At 51.2% G+C, this 22,985-nt stretch overlaps 1 protein-coding gene across 5 annotated transcripts in view; it reads right to left on the bottom strand.

Annotated features, from left to right (window-relative positions):
- Nucleotides 1-22,985, bottom strand: part of Sema4d (semaphorin 4D) — an 80,950-nt gene that overhangs the window by 39,111 nt on the left and 18,854 nt on the right. For all 5 annotated transcript variants that reach the window (XM_033756852.1, XM_033756851.1, XM_010607595.3 and 2 more), the window contains 2 exons: nucleotides 7,023-7,085; nucleotides 484-829 (listed from right to left, as the gene is read on the bottom strand). In XM_033756852.1, coding sequence (XP_033612743.1) covers nucleotides 484-583 — 100 coding nt within the window. In that variant the 5' untranslated portion in view covers nucleotides 584-829; nucleotides 7,023-7,085. The remainder of the gene's footprint in view (nucleotides 1-483; nucleotides 830-7,022; nucleotides 7,086-22,985) is intronic.

The following is a 22,985-nucleotide window of genomic DNA, read 5'->3' as shown; positions in this document are numbered from 1 at the left end:
CTGCAGCCTGTGATTCTGCATCAGACACTCCCGGCCCCTACTAAGCACCACCTTGTCCAGAGCACCCAGTACTTCAGCTGTCCATTCACGGACCCAGAGAGACCTGGGGTCCCAGGACGTATCTCCCAGGAGAGGAGAGAACTAAGCTGAGATCAATGGGCAGCAAATGTGATTCACTGGTCTGACACTCAGCCGTGCACACACGATCCATCTTGTCATGCCTCCTGCTCTCCTTACGTGCCTGGGCATACGCTCAGCCAGTACTCGGCAGCTTCAAACAACAAGGATGAGGCAGGATGCTGAGGCACAGGCCTGGGCAAGCCCGACTAGAGCACCTGTCCAAGGTTCCGCGTAGAGCTTTGGCTCATACCCAAAGGTCCAGGGCAGAGACCTCAGCAGCCGAGGACCAGCATGCCCGGGATCCACCCCGGTGTCCTGAGCAGCCATCATTCCTCCATGCACACTGCACTGGTATCAGCTCACCTCTGTGTTCCCAGGTAATCCGGGGTATGGGCGCAAATGCCACGGCCACCTCAAACACCAGCGCCAGGGCCGAGAGCAGCCCCGAAGTGGCACTGCACATCCTCACAGGTGGGGCCTTCGGAGAGGTCTCCAGCAGCAGATGCTCATGGGCAGCAGGAGTTTGTGGCAGGCGTCAGAAGAACACTGCTTAGAGCCCCCAGGCCAGCACCAGCAGCACAGCACAGAGCTGATGAGTGGCAGAGTCCCTAAGAACCCACATTGCCCCGCTTGCCAGGTGAGAAGTGGGCTGTACCCCACCACCTTCGTCCAAGATCACTGCAGCTTCTGCTGTGCCTCTGCAGGAGTCCTGGAGAGGAAGAGGAAGGGGTTAACGTGTCAGGATGGAGGGCAAGCTGCTGCTCCTTGCTCAATAGCCACCACTGTGCTTGTCACTTCCTCTGTCAGGGTCCAATGCTAAGCAGAGCTTGGGAGCCTAGGAGCTTGGAGGCTGCTGCAGGGGACAGCCCCAAACAGACACAGAGGGACACAGCAAGTCATGGTGGGGCATTGAACTTCAATGGGTGTCATTTCTAACCTTTGGGCTCCATCCCATGGTGCCCACTGGGGCCGTAAAGCAGCTACAGAGCACACAGTACCGAGGGTAGTGAGGCTCTGGCCAGCACGGCTCGCCATAGAAACAGGCACCCTTTTCTGTCAGAGGTGCTGTGCTGATGTGGCCCAGATGCCCCAGTACCCAGGGGCATCTGACCCAGAACAAAAACCACATTGTTAATGACAATTAAGAAGCCCGCACACGACCTTCCTCCACCAGTGTCCTCTAACACAGCCTCTATCCTTCTGTCCCACCACACCTGAATGAACACACAGGGCTCAGCGCCTCTGCAGGTGGAGCCCAGGGCATTTAGGGTAAAGAAACTACGCAGTGGCAGACACACGTCATCAGAGACTTGTTCAAACCATACATGGCGCGACACCAAGTGTGAACCCTCAGCTTACACCATCGACTCTGGGTCCGAGGAGGTATCAAAGCAGGGTCATCACCTGTGACAAACGGATGGCTCTGGATGGAAGAGGCTGTGAGTGTCAGGGCTTACGTGGGAATCCCCGCATCTTCCTCTCCAAATAGCTCTAAAAGCCAAAGTCCGCAACCAGCAACAGCAGGGCCAAGGTAAGGCTCAGGTGCACAGTGCTTGCCTGGCACATGCACTGCCCTGGGTTCGAGCCCCTGCACTGCAAAAGGCAACAACAATAAACACCTTGAGGGTCCTGTGGACCACAAGAGGACGAACAGCAAAAGCCTGGGGCCTGGCCCTTGTCCCCAGAGCAGTGACGTGAGCCCCTTGGGTGAGCATGGTTCGTGTCACACTAGACACCACAGACAGCCCTGATCTTATTCCCACTGAGCTCCCCACACAGCAGCCGACCCTTGGGGGCCCAGGAAGTGCTGCAGCTGGGCTCAGAATCCACAGTAGGAGATGAGAGGTTCCTCTCTCCGGACGTCGAAGTCCAGGACACAGAGAAGCACCTTGGTTCTTTCCTTAAGTCCAGTGAAATGGCACCTAAGTGATGCACACTGCAAGGATGAGAACAGAAGGAGGTGACACCCCAGGGGATGTGGACAAACTTCGGAAGCTGGAAAGAAAATGAGTGCGCAGTGCCCAGCAAGTGGGACAGATAGCTCTCCAGGGGTGGCAGAGTGTGCCTTGGGGTGAATACTGCCACCACTCCACATGTGATGTCAGGAGGGGCACTGCACCACTGCACTTCTGCCACACAGACATAACAGACACATACAAGAAGACACACAGCAACAGCACAGAGAATAGATTATAAGCAAGTAAGGAGGCTATTTCACCTTTATTTTAAAATTAATTTATTTAACTTTTATGAGCCTGTAGCGCTGGAGCTCTAATGCTGGCTGTTTGCCCACAGACGCTGCACACTGCTGGTGCCGACTGACTCTTCAGACCACAGAGAGCTAAAGCCAGTGGAGCCAAGCTTTGTTACCCTGTGAGTTCACTCCTCTCGCACACCCTGCCCCTCCTCAAGTGCCTCAGGGCCTTTACATATGCTGTTCCCTCTTTAGGGACAGTCTTCCCCTGGGAGCTCTGGTGTTGACTACTTCCTGCAGTGAGCCTCTGCCCCACCTCCCAGCCCAGGATTTAGTCCTTTCTCAGGCAGGGCCAAACCAGGGACTCTCAAAGATCTCAGTAACAGTACAAGAGCGAGAGCTGGAGAGGACATAGGAGACTCCAAGAGCAGAGTTTCACAAAACAAAGTCTCCAGATGAACAGGTCCCAGATGAATCCTGGTACAGCAATCACAACTGAGCCTCCAGCTCCAGCCTCACCATCCCACACAAATGCATGAGAGAACACACCCTGGGTGTCTCCGCACCGCCTCAGAAGGAGCCAGCAGCTGCAGAGCGGCTCGAAATGACGAGAAGCATGACCAAGAACTGCTGGCGCTCGTGGGAGTAGTCACACTGATTCCAGGGACACGCTGCCCCTCCCCTGGGCAGGCCTGGACTGCCCTCAGGAGCCCTGGTGTGCACCACCTGACCGAGAGGCTGCAAGGCCATGCTTCACCGGGCAGATCCCACACCGAGTGGTGTGCTCTCACCCAGGCCTGAGGTGCAGACCCCAGACTCCCACAGTCCTTGCCCAGACCCTGCTGCTCCTTCTGATGGGCCTCTTGAACACAAAGGTCAGGACAGCACAAGCCGCAGGCTTTCTGACATGAAAAGGTTCTATGCTTTCTTCGTCAACAAGCACTCATCATTTGGTGTGAGTTAAAAAGGCTTGGAGCACAGCACACACCCTACCCACACAGATCCACTACCACTGTGCCTGCCTTCCAGGAACAGCGGCTCTGTGACAAACGAAATGTTGTCACCTCACTCATAACATTCAAGTTAAATCACCCTGGAAAAGCCCCGTTTTGTTTTTGCTGCTTTCTCAAGCACTTCTGAGAAGTGAGGGTAACCCACTGGGAAGCGAGGCTGACAAATGCACATTTTGCAAGGACGGGACTACTGTCGCCCTTTGCATTCAGGAGAAGGACTTGACAGAGGGGCTAACGTCCCTCCCATCAGGCGCATGCAACTGTGCTGTTCTGGAGTGCACTCACTTGCCTAAACGTCAGGAGAATGGAGCTCACCCCGCAATCCCTCCCCACTGCCTGCCAGGCCCTGTCAGAGGGCAGCTTTGTACTTCAGTGGCCTTGAACGTCAAATGGAGTACCAGCAGCCAGCCGGCAAAGGTGGGGGTGGGTCACCAGGCACACGCACGTGTCCAGGTGTGTGCGCGCATTCGTGCCTGTGTGGATCTGTGTGTGCAGATGAGGTGCAGACCCGTGTGCATTCATGGTGTGTGCACCTGAGTGTGAACGTGTACATGTATGTCTATGTTTGCATGTGAATGCATGTGTGCGTGTCTCTGTGAGTGTGAACACCTATATTTATACAGCTGTGTAGGTGCAAGTATGCATCTGTGTGTGCATGCATGTAAGGGTACACACACCTCCCAGACCCTGCACACATGTCCCTCTGATTAGGTGCACGTGTGCATGTGTTGCTCTATTGCAGCAGATACATTCTGATTTAATGCCGAAGCTTAGATGTGGCTTCTCACTGGCAGTTGGCAGCTGGGGTAGCTCACTGAGGGGGGACACTGATCACTTACACTCAGGAGGGTCAGTGCTACTGCTGACATTGAAGCACTCTCTCCAGTATCCTAGGGACTCCAGGACAGGGTGTGCTGTTGGGCTATGGATGGGTCAACCTGAGGAGGGCAGTCATCACCTGCCTGGACTCACCTGGAGGGCCTGGCTGTCTCCTATCCCATGGGTCCATCCAGACAGGGTGGTGAACTGTGTGCCCATGCCAGGACAGTGGTGGATGCGCTTACCATGCCTCCCCGAGCTGGGAGCAGGCAGGTAAAAGGGTGGAGACAGCCATGGCCCTCCTCAACCACATTCTGCAGTGCTGGGGTCTGGCACACAACCTGTTTGAGGTCCTCCGCTCCCTCCCCACTCCCCTATGGTGCTGCTGTCACCTCCCTGCACACTGCATAAAAAGAGCCTATTCTTTCAGGAATCAAGAAGAGATTTGGGAGCTCCCAGGTCACAACTCAATAGCTGCCTGTTGCAACTCCAGGGTTCCCAGGACACAGAGTGGATCCCTGGAGAGCTGCACTCTGACCCTGCAGGATGCACTCAGGCCTACAGCTGCCCTGGGCTGGACCCACGAGCAGGTCATTAGCAGGACTGTGCCAGGATGCACCTAGCAGAGGCAAGCAAGCCACAGCAGGATGCCTCAGACCTGCTTTCATTCTGGTCCATACTGGCACCTGGGCACTCGAGAGCTGATGGGAGGGAACCAAGGTGGGAGAAAAGGCAGTGGGCTCGATGCACACATATCCATCAAGCAGCTGTGACGACAGGGCATATGCTATGTAAGGACAGAAGCTGGGCATGTGGCAGGACCAGAGGAAAGGGGGATGGGGCAGGGGACCCTCACAACAGGGGCCATGTTGCAGAGATGCAAACAGACATACACGAGTGACACAGCACTGTTTTGGGCCAGATGCCAACCACACTGTCTTTCTGCATGGTACGTGGATGTGTGCATAGCACACACATACATCCTTGGGCTCAGACAGGATAGTACTTGCAGAAATAAAATAACCACCTTCTGGGGGCCCCTTGACTTCCCATCACCACCCAAAAGCATGGCCCTGGCTCTCAGGGACAGTGTAGGTCTGCACTGGGCAGTGGCTGGCCAGCCGCTCTGTCAGCCTTAAGACCCTAGAGGGATCCTACAGTTCTATCTCAGTGATGGCTGCTGTGAATGTCTGCCACCCCTAAATTTGCATATTGAATCTTAACACCCAGTGTGAAAGTGCTAGGAGTTGATTAGGTCATGAATGTCCCCATAACAGAGGCTCTAAAGGGCGCTACCATGTGGGCCCTGGAAGAGAAAGGCCGGTCGACCAGTGAGGAAGTAGGCTCTTGCCACACGCTGACTCTGCCAAGAGCCTTGACCTTAGACTTCCGGCCAGCAGAACAGAGAGACTGAAGTTTCTGTTATTTATAAGCTGCCCAGTCAATGTTACGGCACCTACGGAAGGCTGCTCACTCGAGCAAGTCAGCATGCACACCATGAAGATGTGTATCTACCGGGCCGGAGCCAGTGTGCAGAGACAGCCAACGGCTCCCCACACACCCTCCATGTGAAGCAGGTGCAGAGCCCCAGGGTGCTGTGGCCCGTGCTGTGTCTCAGGCTACACAAAGAGACACCCGACAGGGGGGTGGGTGTGCACACACAAGGGCACAGCATGTGTGTACACACACACATGTGGACACCCAGATGCCAGATGTGTGACCTTGGACACATGCCTAACTACTTGACAGTGCAGAGCGCACAGCACTGCTCTGCTTCCAATCAAAGATCCCAAAACATTTCTTTAAAATAAAGCAGCAAGAATCAAAGACGAATGATCTAAGTGGGGAGGGAATTATGAGGAAAATGACACTTGTAACTGAAGTGCCAACCCTTAAAACACCTTGTAAATAAAGTGCTCTCAAACTAGTAGGAAAAACAGTCCCCACTCAAAGATACCAGGTAATTTATTTTTTAAAAAGGTATACATGCCTGCCTCCCAAGGACAAGGACCCGAGTTCGATCCTCAGTATAAAAAAAAACAACAACAACAACAAAAAACAAAAACAAAGGCATACAGCCAGCCACTGCGTATCAAATATGCAAGGTGGCCCTGAAGTGACGCCGCACTGATCAGAATTGTCCAGCACGGCAACACTCAGTCACGTGAAGACCTGGGCTTCTGTGGTGTGCCGGCCAGCAAGTGCACTTCTGAGAGCCAGCACACAATCCTGTACCACTGCCCTGAGAACTACGGGACAGGAGAGCAAAGATGAACTTTTCCTTTTGTTTTTATCCACTATGCTGTTACTTCATTTTTCTCTAAAACTCTACACTGCTTGGGATAACTAAGATTAAACATGAAATGGCTCACATTCCATGTTGAGCGACATCAGAGCCTTTTTTCTTTCTTCTTTCTGGTACCGGGTATAGAACTCAGGCCCTTGCACTTGCAAAGCAGGTGGAGGCACCACTGAGCTAAATCCCTGACCCAGAGCCTTTTTTTTCTACATGGTATCTCACCAACTACCTCTCTTCATCCCTCAAAGGAGAAAAGAAAGGTTTCTGCTTTCTCACTGGGAACCATTGTGCCCTAAGTAGCCAGACAGCCATTGTCCCCTTCCCAGGAGAGGAGAGGCCGAGAAAGAGCTACAGAGAGGCAGGGAGTCAGGAAAATGAAGCAGGAAGAACCAAAGAGGAAAGTCCCCCAAGGCTGACACCACTGCCTGCCACCAGACAGCACAAGTCTCAACTTCTGCCCCAAGGAATGTGCAAGGAGGAACCAAGCACCCCATCATCTGCCAGGCCCCGCTGAGGTTTCTGAAGGGCACTGGCTTTGAGAAAGTGGGAACAGAGATCACAGAACAAAATGATTTACCTGTATCTTGTACTGCTGGAGACTCTGTCCTCTTCGAGACCGGACTCCTCAAAAACCTCTACTCTGAAAACAATGGGAAACAAGCAGGTAAGTCCTTAAATTCCTAAGCCTCATATGCCCAGCATCACTTCTACGAAGCCCTGAAAATAAATCCTTCTTGACACTTTTTAAAACTCTGGACCTAGCAGACAACTTTCCGCCCCAGGACCAGCGTAGCTGGTGTAAAGAGAAGGGAGGTGGCTGGCAAAGGGGAAGTATGGCCCGCCTGTCACCGGTGCAAGCCTCGACCACAGCCACTTCCCTGCAAAATAAGCAGTGTGAATAAGACTTACCATTACAGGCAGCAGAGTTCATGTATCGAAAAGTACTAACTGTCTATTCATCTAGGAAAACACAAGAAGCAAATGGATGCTGTTCCTCCTTTCCCTTTATTTGCAGTGCTTGGGCTGGAGGGCACAGCTTCTCATGTGGTTGGTGAGCATTCTGCCATGGAGCTACAACCCCAGGCCTCACTTTGTTTTCAGAAAGATATCCACTGTGGAGTGACAAGGTTTCTGGAGTATCTGTCACCCCACAGTGTGTGGGACACAGCTCTCCAGACAGGTCTGAGCCCGCGACATCACCAACAATAGGATCAAGATTTGTCTAATCAGCTTGGCAAAACTGGTGGCCTCATCTAGGACCGGAGATAGCTGAGAAGTTGGCCAAAGTGATGCTTTGGCCCCGATCCTAACTGGCCCACATCTGTTCATCTCGGCCCCAGAGTATTCCATGGCAGGTAGGACTGCTGCTGTTCTCCTAGAACACACAACCACCATTCTTTTCCAGAAGCCAGCTGAGAAAGAGGCTCTGCTGAAGGCACAGGGGACACCCTGACCACCCCACCCAGGCCCTCACTGCAGTCCCCCCAGCCCCGGCCCCCTTCCTACCCTGCTCAGTGTCAGCCCATGGGCAGCATGTGGAAATGATCGCTACCCACTAGCTCCAACCCATCCCAAAGTCCCCTATGTCAGTGGCTGCCCCTTTCGGCCAGTTTTATAAGCTCAAGTGTCTTTCCGTGAGTAGCTACAGAAGGCTCCTGGGACAGACCCCACACACCCAGGATCGGCATGCCCACGGAAATGCCAGTGGGTAGTCAGTGCCACCACTGGGCAGCTGGATGACAAGTCCTTTCTCTAGTGGGCATCTGAGAAAGCTCTACAGGGCCCAATTCAAATGAAGCTTTGCTGTCACTCAGGCAGGGACAGGGGACAGCAGCCACCTGCAGATGGTGCCAGAAACACTTCAATGGGAAAAAGGGTTCATAAAAAATGAGTGTTAGGTAAACAAAGTAAATGCCAAGAATTTTGAAGCTGAAAAACTTCTCCGCTCGAGAAATTAAATAAACTGGCATAAGTGAAGTCCCGGCAGAGCTTATTCTACGGCTGGGCAACTCGTGCCACATCCACCACATGGCAGGAATAGAAGGCAGCGGGGGAAGCGAGTCCTGTGACGGGGGAAGAGAGTCCTATGTGTCTAAGTCCCCAAAGCCAGACCCGATCCTTGTCCTCATTGCTGCCTTCCAGCCAGGTCCACATTTAGCCTCTGACCCGCAGCCTCCAGCCCGTGGCCCATGAGTAACCCTTCTGACCTCCTTGGGGATCCCTGGCCCCGAGCCACTGACTTGTCTTCCCCTTCTTGCAGACTGCTTTCTTCTACTTCCTCAACATAAAACCCCACAAGTTATAATCACTTATCACTGTAACCAAGAATGCGAAACACATCCTCCCTGAGTTAATTACCCGCTGCTGTTTTAACTCTGCATTCCTGGCTTCTGATCCTGTAACACAGAAAAAGAGCGTTCCATGGCCTGGTCACAAAATAAAGGAATGGCCCTAATCAGAAGAGACCCTCAAAGAGACCCTAAGGAGTGTGGGGTGAGGCGGGGAACTGCAGCGTGACTACTCATGACCACTAACAACAGCAGCACAGCCTGCCTCTTTCTTGACTCCACTCTGCCCTCAGAATCCCAGCAGAAGCAGCAGCTGTTCCTTGGCATCTGCAGAAGACGTAGGTGGGATGGGACAAGGCAGGGGCCCTGGGTCATGACCACCAGGGCTCCAGGTCTGGCTCCTGCAAGCTGAGTGTTGTTGGAGACGTTATCGAGCCCCTCTGGGACTGATGCTTCATTCAGAAAGTGAACAAACTAGGTTGTTTGGCTGTTATGAGAACTGAAATTAATCTATATAAAGAGCTTAAACAAGAATCCAACACCTACTAAACAATGAGCAAGTATTAACTATGATTCTCAACACCTGTGAAATGCAGGCAGCTACACCCAACTCACTAAAAAGCCTTGGCAACACAAAAAGAAGCAGGGTCAGCTGGGGTACATCTGGCCCTCACTTGCAGCGACTGGGGTGCCACCAGCCTCCAGCTCCAACAAGGGTGGACTGAGTCCACACCACAAGCTCCTGGGAACAGGCTTAGAGACACTGCTGCAGGGCAGCACAGCTGGGGCCCTGGTGGGGCTGCCATGTCCCCAGCTCAGGCCTCATTTTGACCCAGAAGCAGGTGGGTGACACCAAGAGCAGCATGCCATGGGGCCCCAACAGTGCCATCAGCACTTGCGCAACACTACAGCGCAAGGCAGTCCAGACGGGATGGCTTCAGCAAGGTGAAGGGCAGGCACATTCATCTGCCCAGAGGCCACATCGAGACCCTCTGTCCCAGCAGTCCTGCACCCTGGAGACAGCCTGAAGACATCTTGGTGTATGTAAATGTCCCGATCACTACAGTTTGACTTACTGCTTTTTCTGCTTTGTTATGCTACACAAAAGTGACACATCATTCAATAAAACTGTGAATACTTATTAACTGTGCATTTCCATCTTTTCCCAGGCTACTGGTGTGTGGTAAGATCCTCTCTTGAGATGCTGGGCAGTCGGCACAGCCGAAACTCCGAGTCAGTTCATGATCCCACAATGCATGGATACAAGCTGCTAAGCTAAATGCATTATTCATGGAGAACATTTTAAGTTTACAGCAGGTTTATCCAGTAATGCTACCGTTAAGTGTCAAAGCAACTGGATCTCAAATGTCTTTGCATACACCCTGTGGTATAGCCACAAGATGGAATACAGCGCAACTATTAAAAACTGTAAGACTGCCCTCGATATGAAAGGGTGTTCAGCACGTCCCCATCAAGCAGGCACATGGCTCACAGCCGTGTGTGTGTGTGTGTGTGTGTGTGTGTGTGTGTGTGTGTGTGTGTCTTTCAATGAGAAGGGCACTTCACGGCTGAGGTAAATGGAGAGTGAGTTTGGCCTGCAGGACGAAGTACTGTACTTCATTTCCCACAAAGTGGACTCTTCAGAGCTACCTGAACACTGACCTTAAATCTAATATCAGAAGATACAGTACTTGCAGAATGTTTTTAAAACAGAAAAGACCGGAAAAGAAAATACTTCTATCTTAAAAAAATAATGAAAACTAAAATAAGATCCCATTACTTCTGTCTCCAGCAGTGACTTTACTAAGTAGATTTCTCCCAAATGGAAGTGTTCACAGATAGCAGAGAGACCAGGTATGCATCTCTGTGGTGCTAAGAGCCTCTGCGTATTCCCTGACAATCACTCCTGGAGGGTGTGCTCATGCACCAGGGATAGAGAACTGAAGTCCGCTGAAGAGGACAAATGTGGGCAGGCGGAGGACGGAACCCCCAGGTGGGCATCCTGTCCCTGCACATGTCCACACCAGGGACCCTCCCTGTGCTCCCCACCACCTGCTTGCTACAGGTGTGCCTCAGTGCCCGTGACGGCTGACAATATTAAAGATGACAAGATGCACATTCAGGTCACTACCATAATTCACTTTTAAAGACTGAGTTTAACCAACAGCAAAACCTGACCAAGAAGAACCTTTCTACAGCAAATATTCAAAGTGGCATTCACTGAGGTTCCAGTACCACGTGGAGCACACTGTGACACAGTCACACAGCAGGTCCTGCTGGCACGTCCAGGGGACAGAGGCTAGGGCTCAGACTCATCATGTGAACAGGCTGCTTCCATCCACAGGGAAATCACTGCACACACTTTTCATGTTTTCAGTTAACTGTCCTCTAAATTTCTGCAGTTAGTGAAGCTGAAATAGTTTTTGAAAAATGTACATTATAGACTATAGATCACTAACTGCTCAGCACAAACACGTTTTATGCTTCTTTCAAGCCGCCAGACACCTGCATTAAGTGCTTGTTTTTTTCTCCAGGACCAGAATGGCAGCTTAGTGCGGCAGCTGCAGAGCTCTAAAACTAGCCTGTCCCAGCGGCTCAGACTGTGCGCTCTGCATCCCCAAGTCTGTCTGGGAACAGGTCAACTCCCTTCCCTGGTGAGGACGAGGTGCAGAGGTGTGGTCCCACCTGCAAGGATGGCAATGCACAGACACACTTGAGAACCACACACTGCACGACAGCAGTGGGTGTCAGTCTGTGAAGGACAAACAGCACACAATGGCCATACTCCCTGACACCCCTAACACGGGTGGGATAAACGCCAACCAGATCCCAAGGGCCACACCCAGCCATAGTGGGTTTTCTTAGGCCAACGCCCATCTCTGTGCTGGCGTTTCCTCTGCGATTTACGTCCATGATGAAAGTTCTTCTAAAACTCATGATCACTATGTTAGTTTTGACCACCACCCTCAGCCCTGCAAGTCAGAGACAGTTTAAACCCATGAACTCTAGACTCAGCAAGCCCTTCTTTCAGATCAGCCCTTACCTCCAACTCAACCATCTGGGGGTGACTCTGCCCTCTCTTCCCCTGGTGTTGACAGCCCAGTCAGTTTGAGTACCCCTGCCATGGTCCCTCGACTGCTCCCCTCTCCTGGCCCTACCCCTGGAAGGTCTACCACAATGGACTCTCTCATCCCCAGTTCACATCTGACATGTGAACAAACCTCTCTCAGGACTCAAGCAACTAAACCAAAAGCCACAAACCTACAGCCCAAAGCATGGGGACGGGCATCATGAAATCTCCATTGTGTGGGTTAGTAGCTGCCTCCAGGAGTAGCAGTGCTGACATCCAACCCTGTGCCACTCCCCTGCCCCACAGTACTCTGCACTGGATCCATTCTGAGCCCTCCTGGGGCAGGTTTTATGGGTGAGCTGTGAGGGGGGAAAAGGCTCATAAAAATGCAACAATGGTCTAAACTCTGAGCCATCTAAGAGCTGAGGCTCCTTCCTGGGTCCTGCATGACCACGAGGCCCTCACAGCACTGCATGGACTTTAGGTCACTGTAACTGGGGCATTTCCTCCCCTTCTGTGTTTAGCTGACCACCAACCCCTAGCCAGTATCTCTGACCTTCCTCTCCGGGGACACCCAGTGGAGAAGGGCACTGCAGAATTCACTCCTCTCCACCATGTACCAGTGGTGCCCTTGGAACCCAGGCCTGGTCCAGCACCATGGGCTTCCAGGAGTGGCATGACCTTGTGCCCTGAGGGGCTCCTGGTTCCCTCCACGTGTCCTCCAGCAGAGATGGACAGTGCTCTCTTCCAGGAGAATGAAGCTTCCTCAGGCAGGTGTCCTTGTGCCCTGCCACCACCAGGCCCCACGAAGACGGCCTCCCTTCACAGCCATGACGCAGGTTCAGTAAAAAGGGACAGGCCTGGGCCAAGCAGAGATTTCTTTTTGAAGTCTCAATACTATAAAATGTCACTCTCTGCTTTCATCTTTAGCAATTCCCTACATACACACAGCCAAATTAGAGAGTGGCTCGACCACTGGCCATAACCAAGACCTGATAGGGCCTGTGCCAACGCAAGCTCTCCCTCCCTGGGATGTGGCATACCTACGAGAGGACCCACCTGCTCCAGCAAATGCTCCACAGAGGTTCCAGGTCTGCCTCCCTCTGGGCAGGGGACAAGACAGTGACTCTCAGGGCTCTCACATCCTCTTCTAGTGCCAGGTTGCAACCCAACTGCCACCAGCTTGTGTGCACCCTCTCCTTGGTATCAGGGAACAACACAGCTTGCTATTTGAGACTCTGCTTTTTGTGTTTTGTTCTGAGATGGGGTCTTGCTATGCTGGCCAGGCTGGCCTTCAATATGGGCTTCTGTGATCTTCCTGTCTCAGCCTCCTAGGTAGCTAGAACCTAGGTGCATACCTCTGTGTCCGGCTCTGCTACTTCTTAACCACATTCAAACCACACCTACCACATCCATCAATAGCTCATGGCGCGGCATGGTCACTGTGGGTACACAGGCAAGCTTCACAAAAAGGCTAAAAACAAGACAATGTGACAAGGTCCTGCTGAACTATGAGGAAGGGTAAACACCTGGGAGGCCCAAGTCTCTCCCCAGCCAGGCAGTATCAGGCTCCTTCTCCACTCTCACTATGTGATATTTTTTGTCTATGGTCATAATTCCACCCAAGTGCCAGTTTCCAAAGATTCAGATGACACTCTTAAGAAATGCCATAAGCCAAGTATCAGGTTAGGGGCTGAGTCACTCTAATCCTGTGAATTATAACCAATCCTCTAATCCAGTTCCTGATCTCATCCTCCCTCACCATTCACCGAAGTTGGTCTTTCTTCTAGACTTGCTCCCTGAGGAGTCACAAGAGGTATGGGAGCGACAAGAAAGATAAGGTCACAACCTGGTGGGATACTGGGGTCGGCCTGATACCAGAATGCCACTGAGCTGCAAGAGAGCTGCAGCTGGACCGAGGAAAGGTGTAATCACAGGAAGACCATGCTCTCAGAAAAGCACACATCCATGTCCCGGAGACAGCAGGATGGGCCTGAGGAGGGTTTGCTGCTGACCTCCCTATGGGAAACAGAGTCAGCCAGGAATCATACACTGCTGTAATCACAGGATGTCCGATTCCACAGACCTGCTCTGTACCCTACAAACAGGAAAGGACCCAGGATGTTTCACCTCACCACCAAGCAGAACCCTTCAGGTCCTAGCAACCCAGGATCCTAGTCTATGTCACCTGCCCCTGGGATCCAGCAGGCTGAATTCAAAGACCCTGCATGCCCATGGGCTGCAGTGACATCCTCCCAGAGAGCCAACACTTCCACAGTGGTGAGAGGTCTCCTCTCCTGTGTGGTGTCACCTTCCAGATGACTCAGAATGTGTGATTACGAAAACAGGATTTTATCTGGCACTTATCTTCAGGACTATACTTCATTTATTAATAAGTAGTAACAGACTGGTGCTGTAACTCAGGCATCAAGGATGAAATATAGCCAAAACATTTTTAAAAAATCTCCATATAGCTCACGATTAAGACTTAGATCACCGCATGCAAATGTTTTGTGTTTCACACATGAAATCAGCACCGTGGCCATCTAACATGAACAAAAGCCAATGCTTACACCTCCCCCTAAAGTCACCTAAGAATGAGTTGGCAGTGAGAAGCAACAAGGTATTTTACCATTTCTCCTCCTCCTATCCTCCTACCCATTTTCACCACATAGAAAACTCAAAGCTGGCTTCACTTCTCTTCCCAAGCAGTCTTATCCTGATATGAATCATCTGTAACTAGTGCAGATTTTCAAAGGGTTTTAGTGCTATAGTATTACATGTCAATACGATTCAACAGGCAATGTCTTCGGACTTATCAGATTTCCGTATCCTTGTGATCAAAGCAAAAAGAAAATGCTGCAGAAAAATACCAAACTTGAGCAACTGTTAATACTCAGATCACATACCTCTTATAAGGAGCGTCTTATGCTAATTAGCCCTGCTAACCTACGTACAGAGGAAGCTGTTCAAGTACTGGATTTGAAAATAAGTGATACTGGACAGAGCTAAAGTATTGAAATGATGTATTATGAAAAGCTAACTTATATCATATACCATTTTAACTATGTAGAAATTATAGAAATGTATATTCAAGTTAAGAATTTTAGCCCATATGAGGAGAGTTTGAATGTTAGTAAAAAATTTCCACTTAAAAAAAAGAATGTGTGAGGCATAGTGGGTCACCGGAGATGGGGATATCTTATGAGTCATGATCACCAGATGCCAGCATGGTCACCTTCCAGACTCCGGCAGGGGAAGCTAACCATGGCTCTCTCTCCCTCAGGACCCAAGTGGGAGGCTCGGCTCAGCTGGGGACAAACTAGGAACAGGGTATGGACAAGTACAAAAAGCTGCCTCCTTGTCTCAAGCCGGGAGCAGCATCAAGCCTCAAAATTCCCAGGAAGCCACATCAACGGAAAAATCCAAAGAGATTCCAGGACATTCCTGTATCAAGGTAAGATAAGCCCGGCCTACAGCTGGACAGAAGGCTCTGCCACAGGGCAGTGATTTGGTCCTGAATGGGCTCAGGCCCAGTTCTGAAGCCCCAGCAACTCTGCACGGACCGGCCAGACATACTGCTAAAGAAGCCCATCTCACAGGGGTCAGACCAGCCTGGCATCCCGCTACCACCTCCTAGAATAACCCCTGAGCCTGAGGGAAAGGATACAGGGGGCAGAACAGAGGGCAGAGACCCCAGACAGGCTCTGAGGCAGCACAAACAAGAGAAAGAAAGAGCTTTGACCCTGAGCACAAACAGGCAGGTCCTGATCACTTCAAGTAAATGCCTCTTTAGTGAGGCACGCGTGTGCATAAAGGTTGTGGAAGGCCCACGGCCACTCCCTGGCCTGACTTCCAGCCGTAAGACTTACTACCTGGTAGGAACTGGGTGGTTTTCTCTTCGTACAGAACAGCTCCCATCTGTGGGAGGCGGCACAGCTCTGGCCTCCTGCCCACCTGCGCCCAGCACACAGCTAGAGATCTGCTGGAACTTGCAGGTTCCAGATCATGGGTGTGTCACCATGACAGCAAGATACAGAAGTCACTCCTCTTGTGGGACTCCCTTTTAATACCAACAGGAGGTTCAGCCAATGTGCCCCGACTCTCCTGGGAGCACACAGTGCCAGGGGTGGGGGGTCAGGTCCTTCCTGGCCAACCAGCTCTGATGCCACGACCTCAAGGAGCACACTCGGTGGAGGGCTTCTCCGCTCCGGCCAGCTTCTCAGCACCCGCCTCTCAGGCCACTGCACATTAAGTTTAGTCGCTTGTGGGGAAGTCAGACTGGTCCTGTGGCTGGCCCAAGACTCTGGCGCAGATGCCAGGGCTTGCCCTTCCTCACCCGGCAGGGGCCACTGTCAGCCAACTGTTACCAAGACTGTTGCTGTCCCTCTGATGACATCTAGGTGACACCTGGACGGGAGCGACCTGATAGCGCAGCTTCCTGAGTAGGCCCTACCTAACCACTGCAACGGTCACACACTTGGGACCCTGCTGAAGCTCATGTGTTTCTTCCAGGGTCCACTCAGTGCGAACTGTGGTCATCCAAAAACTATCCCTGTAGGAGACATATGGGCTTGAGGGACTCAGTACTGGGGGCAGCCTAGGGGAGGTGAAGATGCCTATTATGAACAGGCACAGTTCTTAGAGCTAAACAGATTCACCCAGTGGACCCCCAGAACCACCGAAGAAGCTGCTCTTCATTTCAGTCAGGGTGAGACTGAGGCACAGACAGAGCATGCTCAAGAACACACAGCGTGGGTGCCTCCCAGCCCCTTCACCCCTGTACACACCACCCAGTGGTCTACACCACAGACAGCTTTGCCTTGTATAGGGATTACACACCACAGCGTCTCTGGCACCAAGAGCCAGTTCACCCTTCCAGGTGAATGCCACCGGGGAGAGCAGAGAAGTCAGCATGCATTGGCTGCACGGAAATACTGCTGGACTCTGCATCCGTGGGTTCCATGCCTGGGGATTCAACCAGCTTCAGATGGAAAATATCCAAAATAATGTATTTTGTGCTAAACAAGTAGACTTTTTGGTCATTATTCCCTAAACAATACAACACCTATTTACACAGCATTTGCATTGTGCAAGGTATTAGAAGTCACCCAGAAATGGTTGAAAGTATATACGATAGGTTAGATGCACCGCGTTCTGCAAGGCAACTGAACATCCGGGATCGTGGAATCTGCCCTGGAGAGGCGGTTGTGCTCCTGGAAATGGTCTCTGCAGGTACCTAAGGATGAATATATACAGAAAAGCTCAAAGCTCTGTCCTCTTCCTTTCCACCCCTATCAGCAGCCAGTAAAGGACTGACCCCAGTTCTGCCCTCCGTGTCCCACTGGTTCTGCTTGGGCCCAGAGGCCCAGTGCTGTGAAGAGAGGATGCACTCAGCCCTCAGAGTGAGGCCACTTCCACACTCATCCTAGTCTCAGATCACAGGCTGTTGGTCCATCCTAGAGCGCCCACAGCCACCACAGCTCTGCAGCTCATTTCCCACAGGGCAGCTGGCAGTACAGCCTGGTCTCACCCCATCTACCCTCCAGGAGCTACCATCACGGCCACTTTACAGGATCTCCCTGCCAGAAGTCTTCAAAGAGCTCACAGGAGAGAGCGGAGGATGCACCCTCTCCCCAGCCATGGCAGATCCCTGCTCAGGCCAGGAGGAAAAGTAATGAGTATTTCAGGGTGACTGCGCAGCTCTGCAGAGAGAAGGGCTGTCACAGGTCTGGCTGGGGAGGACAGGCTGGGGTGGGGGACTATACTTCATTTATTAATAAGTAGTAAGAGAATGGTGCATAACTCAGGCATCAAGGATGAAATATAGCCAAAACATTTTTAAAAAATCTCCATACAGCTCACGATTAAGACTTAGATCACCATATGCAAATGTTTTGTTTCACACATGAAATCAGCACTGTGGCCATCTAACATGAGCAAAAGCCAACGCTTACACCTCCCCATAAAGTCACCTAAGAATGAGTTGAAAGTGAGAAGCAACAAGGTATTTTACCATTTCTCCTCCTATCAGCACCACACAGAAAACTGAAAGCTGACTTCACTTCTCTACCAAAGCAGTCTTATCCTGATATGAAACATCTGTAACTAGCGGTGGGGCAAAGCTCAGTGAAGTGCCCGCCAGTGACAACGTTCTGGAAACATTGCAGTCATAGGAGGAGGCTTATTCACAGGTCAAGATGTTCATCACAGAATCTCTGAATCACAGGAAGTTTTCAGCAACAGTCTTCCAACTTACAGGCTAGAAACAAAAAGCACTTGCCCCAGCTTGCCCAGCGAGGCCTGGCTGCATCTCTCTTCCACTGAGCCGCTGGGGCATGCTTGTCCCTCTGCATGGCCACCTCACACACCTGCACAGAGGGACATGGGCCCCACCAATCAGGCAGGCTCACTGTCCCCAGCTCTCAATGGGAGACATGGTTCTGTGATGCTGCCAGGCTGCCAAGTGCAAAAAGGCTGCCATATTCCCAGGCAGAGAGGACCCCTCAAATTTATGGATTCCTGGCGAAGGCAGAAATGGCTCAGTTGTGTAAGGAGCCAGCTGGGCTCAAGCATGCAATCCTACCAGTTCATAGGGTTGCACAGGAGCATTTATCACCAAGGTGCCTTCACAGGAAAAACCAATCACCCAGCCAAGCATGCTGACCCAAGCCGGTAATCCCAACACTTTGGGAGGCAGAGGCAGAAAGGTTGAAAATTCAAGCCCAGCTTGGGAAAACTGGCAACTTAGTAAAACCCTGTCTCAAAATTTAAAAAATGGGGATGTAGCTCAGGGTGAAGGCCCTGGATTCAGTCCTTAGTATTGCAGCAACAACAAAACTGCTCAGCTCATCCACTGTGTGCCCACCAGCAATGGGTTAAACAACAGAACAGCACATAATGTAAGCCACACAAACCAGGCACGGCAATGTTCTTGGGAAAGAAAGATGAACAAGGTCTATTATTAAGTGCAAAAAAGAGATGATAAATCAGCACTTAAGTGTAGGGCTTGTTCATGTAAACACAATCATGAGCGTCAGGATCCAGGAAAGGCCCAGGTGGCATGGAGCTCCATCAGGATTCCTGACCTGCAGGCTAGCCAGGAGAGCAAGGCTGGGTCTCAGAGCTGGGAGCACCAAGGCTTGCCAAGGTGCCACCATACACACACAGCAGGATGACCTCCAGAAGGAGGGACACCAAAGTAACACTTGGTTCTGGGCACCAGAATTTTAGGAACAGTTTCAATTTCTTCTTAGGCTTTTCTATATCTTCTAATTATTTCACTGCAGGTATTTTCCAACATTGTTCTTGAAAAGGGAGAGATGGCCTGAATCCCCCTGTTGCACATCCAGGCCATAACCTAATCTACCTTAGCCAGACTGGGATCCACACCTTAAAACCCCCATATGACCTCTGATTCACCTATACTCTTATCACCTGTGGGCCTGTGCTTCAATTTACCTGCATACCTGTGCTTTTCTGCTGATTAGTTCTGCACCTTCCATTAGTCACCTAAAGAGAGTCAGTTAAATGGTAGGACCTAGGTTCCAGCACTGGGGGGACTGGTACCAGCTATGTAACCCAGGGACGGTTTGGTTTCTGGCTATAAGGTGGAGCTGGTGTCCACAGACATCTAGATTATACTTAACACCATTAGGCACAAAACATCAGCTCCTAATATTCATCGCAATATTGAAATTGACTACCATGGAATGATTTGGTTCACTTACTAAGCCTTTAATGAGACTGTTACCTTTTCAAGAGCAGCCACTTAAAAACCAACTTTCTCCAGCTGGACATTTTGTTCTTTCCAGAGTGACTGTTCCTCTGAAGTTAACTGTTGGGAGGGGAAAGGAAGTGCCTGTCCTTGTGGCCTAAGGGAACCTGAGTCCACACAGCTCCTTGGGCTCTGGCAGCCCCTGTGCACTGGGACAGTGCCTGAGCACAGAGCTAATCACCAAGCAGAGCCACCTGCTGGCAGGCCCAGGCTCACCATGGTCTCTGCAAGACTTAAACTCCAACCTCCAAAGCAGAGACCCACAGAGGCTACAACAAACAGGTGATGTAAAACCAGCTAGAGAAATCATGGCCAGGAGGCCCTGCAGCCACTGCGTGCATCATTGCTGTCACTGAGGCCCATCCCTCAACACCTCCAGCCACCACCAGGGAACGAATCCTGGGCAGGGGTAGAAATGCCACCCAGGATACCTCTCCAGCAGCGGCCCATAGGTGCTGGCTGCCTTAGATGCCAGCACTCACTTGACTGTCATTTCCTGATTAAGTCTAAAGTACTCAATAACTAGGAGGAGTCAGCTCTACTGCCAAGAAGTTGGCTGTCCAACAAGCCAAAGGTCCTCTCCAGCCAGGCATGAGAGCACTCAGTCCAGCTACTCAGATGGCTGAGAGAGGAAGACGGTTTGAGTCCACAAGTTCAACACCAGCCTGGGCAACATGATGAGACCCTAACGTGGGGAAAAAAGGTTCTCTTTGGTCTTGGATACTAAGTTTCTAAGTGGCTGGAATATGAGCCTCAAACTGAAGGCCCATTAGAACCCACGGATGGAAAGCAAACAGATGAACCATCAGTTTATCTATGCCTCTGCCCGACACCTACAGAGCAACTCACCAGGTGCTACCCAGTGCCAGGCACTGTCCCTGCTCAGTCTAGAGGTCTCAGGGATAATGGGTGAATAACTTCACACAAATACATAGCTAAACTGCGCATAAGCTTTGAACAACCATAAAGAAGTGCACTGAGAACTAATGTCAGGCGGACAGCAACCGCACTGACCAGGCAGCTCCTCCATGCATCTCTGCTGGGCTGGTGCTCACACCTAGACCCCGATGGGACTCGGGAACCAACACCAAGGGCAAGAGGCTGACAACTGGTGATGACAATGCAAGACAGTGACCGCACAGTCAGAGCAGAAAAACAGGTGCAACAGGAAGGCCAGGAGCCTGTCCAGAGCCCTTTCCCCACAGCAGCAATCAGGGCCATCAGCTCTCATCCTGCGTGGCCTACTGCAAGGCTGTGATCCCCAGGGCAGGAGGCACAACCTCTGGGGACTTGTAGATCTCAAGTATGGAAAGGGATTCAGTGTTGCAGGAGAATGATGTTTAGTGAAAACGGCCCCTGTGTCCTCACTGAGGCTTTAGTTAAAAAACAAAACCTACCTCATACCCAGGGTGGCCATTACCAGAAAGACAGAAAACCCGCATTGATGAGGAAGAGGACAGACTGAAACTCTTATACATTGTTGGCTGGAATGCAGAATGGTGTGACCAATGCAGAAAAGGTATGAAGGTCCTCACAAAGAATTATCATGGGACCCAGCGAGTGCACACAAAAAGGAAGCAGGGTCTCAGATCTCTGCATGCCCAGGGGCACAGTGGTATCATCACAAGACTCACCTCTGCGTGAGTGAGCCAAGGCCCTGAAGCTTAGAAGGAACACACACACCACCCAGTATCACTCCCCAGAGGGTTCCTCACGGGCAGGAAGGGTGCTGCATGACTGCACTGGAACACAGCCGCTGTCTTTGGTGCTTGTCTTTTGAGAACCAAAAATGTGTCCTGGACAGAGCTTCAGGCCAGCAAGCCTGGTCAGATGTGGCCACTGCCCCCACACAGGTAATGTATCCAGTGTCCCTTTCACACCTTGTGGAGGGGCCCCATGTTTCTGCACCTGGCTGGCTGTGCACTAGTTAGGACAGAGTGATGCCTGTCTGTCCTAGAAGAGAACAGGTAAGATTCAGGGCAAAGGTGGGAGAACTACAGGACCCAGGCTGGTGGGGGACACAAGTCCCTCCCCACCAAACACCGGAGTTGGGGTGGGAGGGATATCTCGCCAGGGTCTCCATGTGGATGTCAGCCCACTGACCCACTTAGTAGCATGATAAGCTCAAGACCCTATCATGCAAGGACCAGGGTGTCACACAGCCTGTGGTGTGCTCAGATCACCTGGCTCAGTGGGTTATGCTGGCCAGACAGCGCACACGCCTGTTTATGTCTCAAGACCATGTGACATGTGACAAAGGGACTGAGCACACAAAGCCACCTGGGAGACCATGTCCTCCCATCTCTGGGCTCCACGGCGTCTATGTGGGAGGGAGGCGTAGTCCAGGGTGAGTCAGGCTGCGGGAACTTCTAGAAGGGAAGGGTGCAGTCGCTGAAGGGTGTGGTCCCAGGCTAAAATGCACTGTCCTACAGGAGAAAGGGTAGTGCTGCCACCAACTCCAGGCTGAGGGTGACTGGATCACACGTGTCTATGTGCTTGTGTGTGCACATGTGCATGTGCATGCACGTGTGTGTGTGTGATACGTACATAAGTGGTGCGTGTGGCATGTGGCAGTAGGCAGTACGGTGTGTATTGGATGTATGTGGTTTATATATGCATGTACGTGTGCTGTCTGTGATATATGAGTATGGGGTATATGTGATATGCTTGTGTGATATGTGTGCCTTGCACATGTATGCGGTATTTGTAGTAGATGTATGTGTATGTTTATGTGGCATGAGTGGCGCATGGGTGGTACATGTAGTGTATGTGGTAGATGGGTGGGCATGTGTGGTGTGTGCATGTGCATGCATGTTCTGAAACAAAGTAGAGAGTGATGGTCAGGGAGACTTCCACGGTATTGCTCGCCCCGGGGTCTGACTGTGGCCTACACCTAAGGGCACCACAAACACAGGGTGGTAAAGGAACCTATCTTCCCTTGGCTTTCTTTTCTTTTTTACTTTGTATAAAAAGTTATTTGTTCGTTTTTGGTTTTTTTTTGTTTTTTTTGCTACTGGGGATCAAACTCAGGTATTTGCACTTGTGAGGCAGGCGGTGGAACCACTGAGCTAAATCCCCAGCTCTGAAAACAGTACTTATTAAAAAAATTTTTATAGCTGGTAAATGCCGCCCTTAAATGCAAACCAAAAAAGGGCACAGAAACTTTTAATAACCAGGATTCAGAAAATTAAAAAAAAACAATTTTAGTTAAGAATCAAATATATGTGTAGGGGAAGTGGGAAAGGTAGGGGAAAGGTAATGAGGGAAAAGAAAAAAATATGAGAAAATGAAAAAATGGAAATAAAGTGTTTGTAAATAGGGAGGGGAGGAGGGGGTGTAGGGAGGGCAGGGACAAGGGGAAAAATGAGAACCAAGACCTGCCATGTAAAGGTACAAGATTCCAAT

This window comes from Fukomys damarensis, unplaced genomic scaffold (assembly GCF_012274545.1).
Source record: "Fukomys damarensis isolate Sample0158 unplaced genomic scaffold, DMR_v1.0_HiC HiC_scaffold_27, whole genome shotgun sequence".
Lineage (NCBI taxonomy): Eukaryota > Metazoa > Chordata > Mammalia > Rodentia > Bathyergidae > Fukomys > Fukomys damarensis.
Note: the sequence above shows the minus strand (reverse complement) of the source record. Positions and strands in the feature narration are given on the sequence as shown.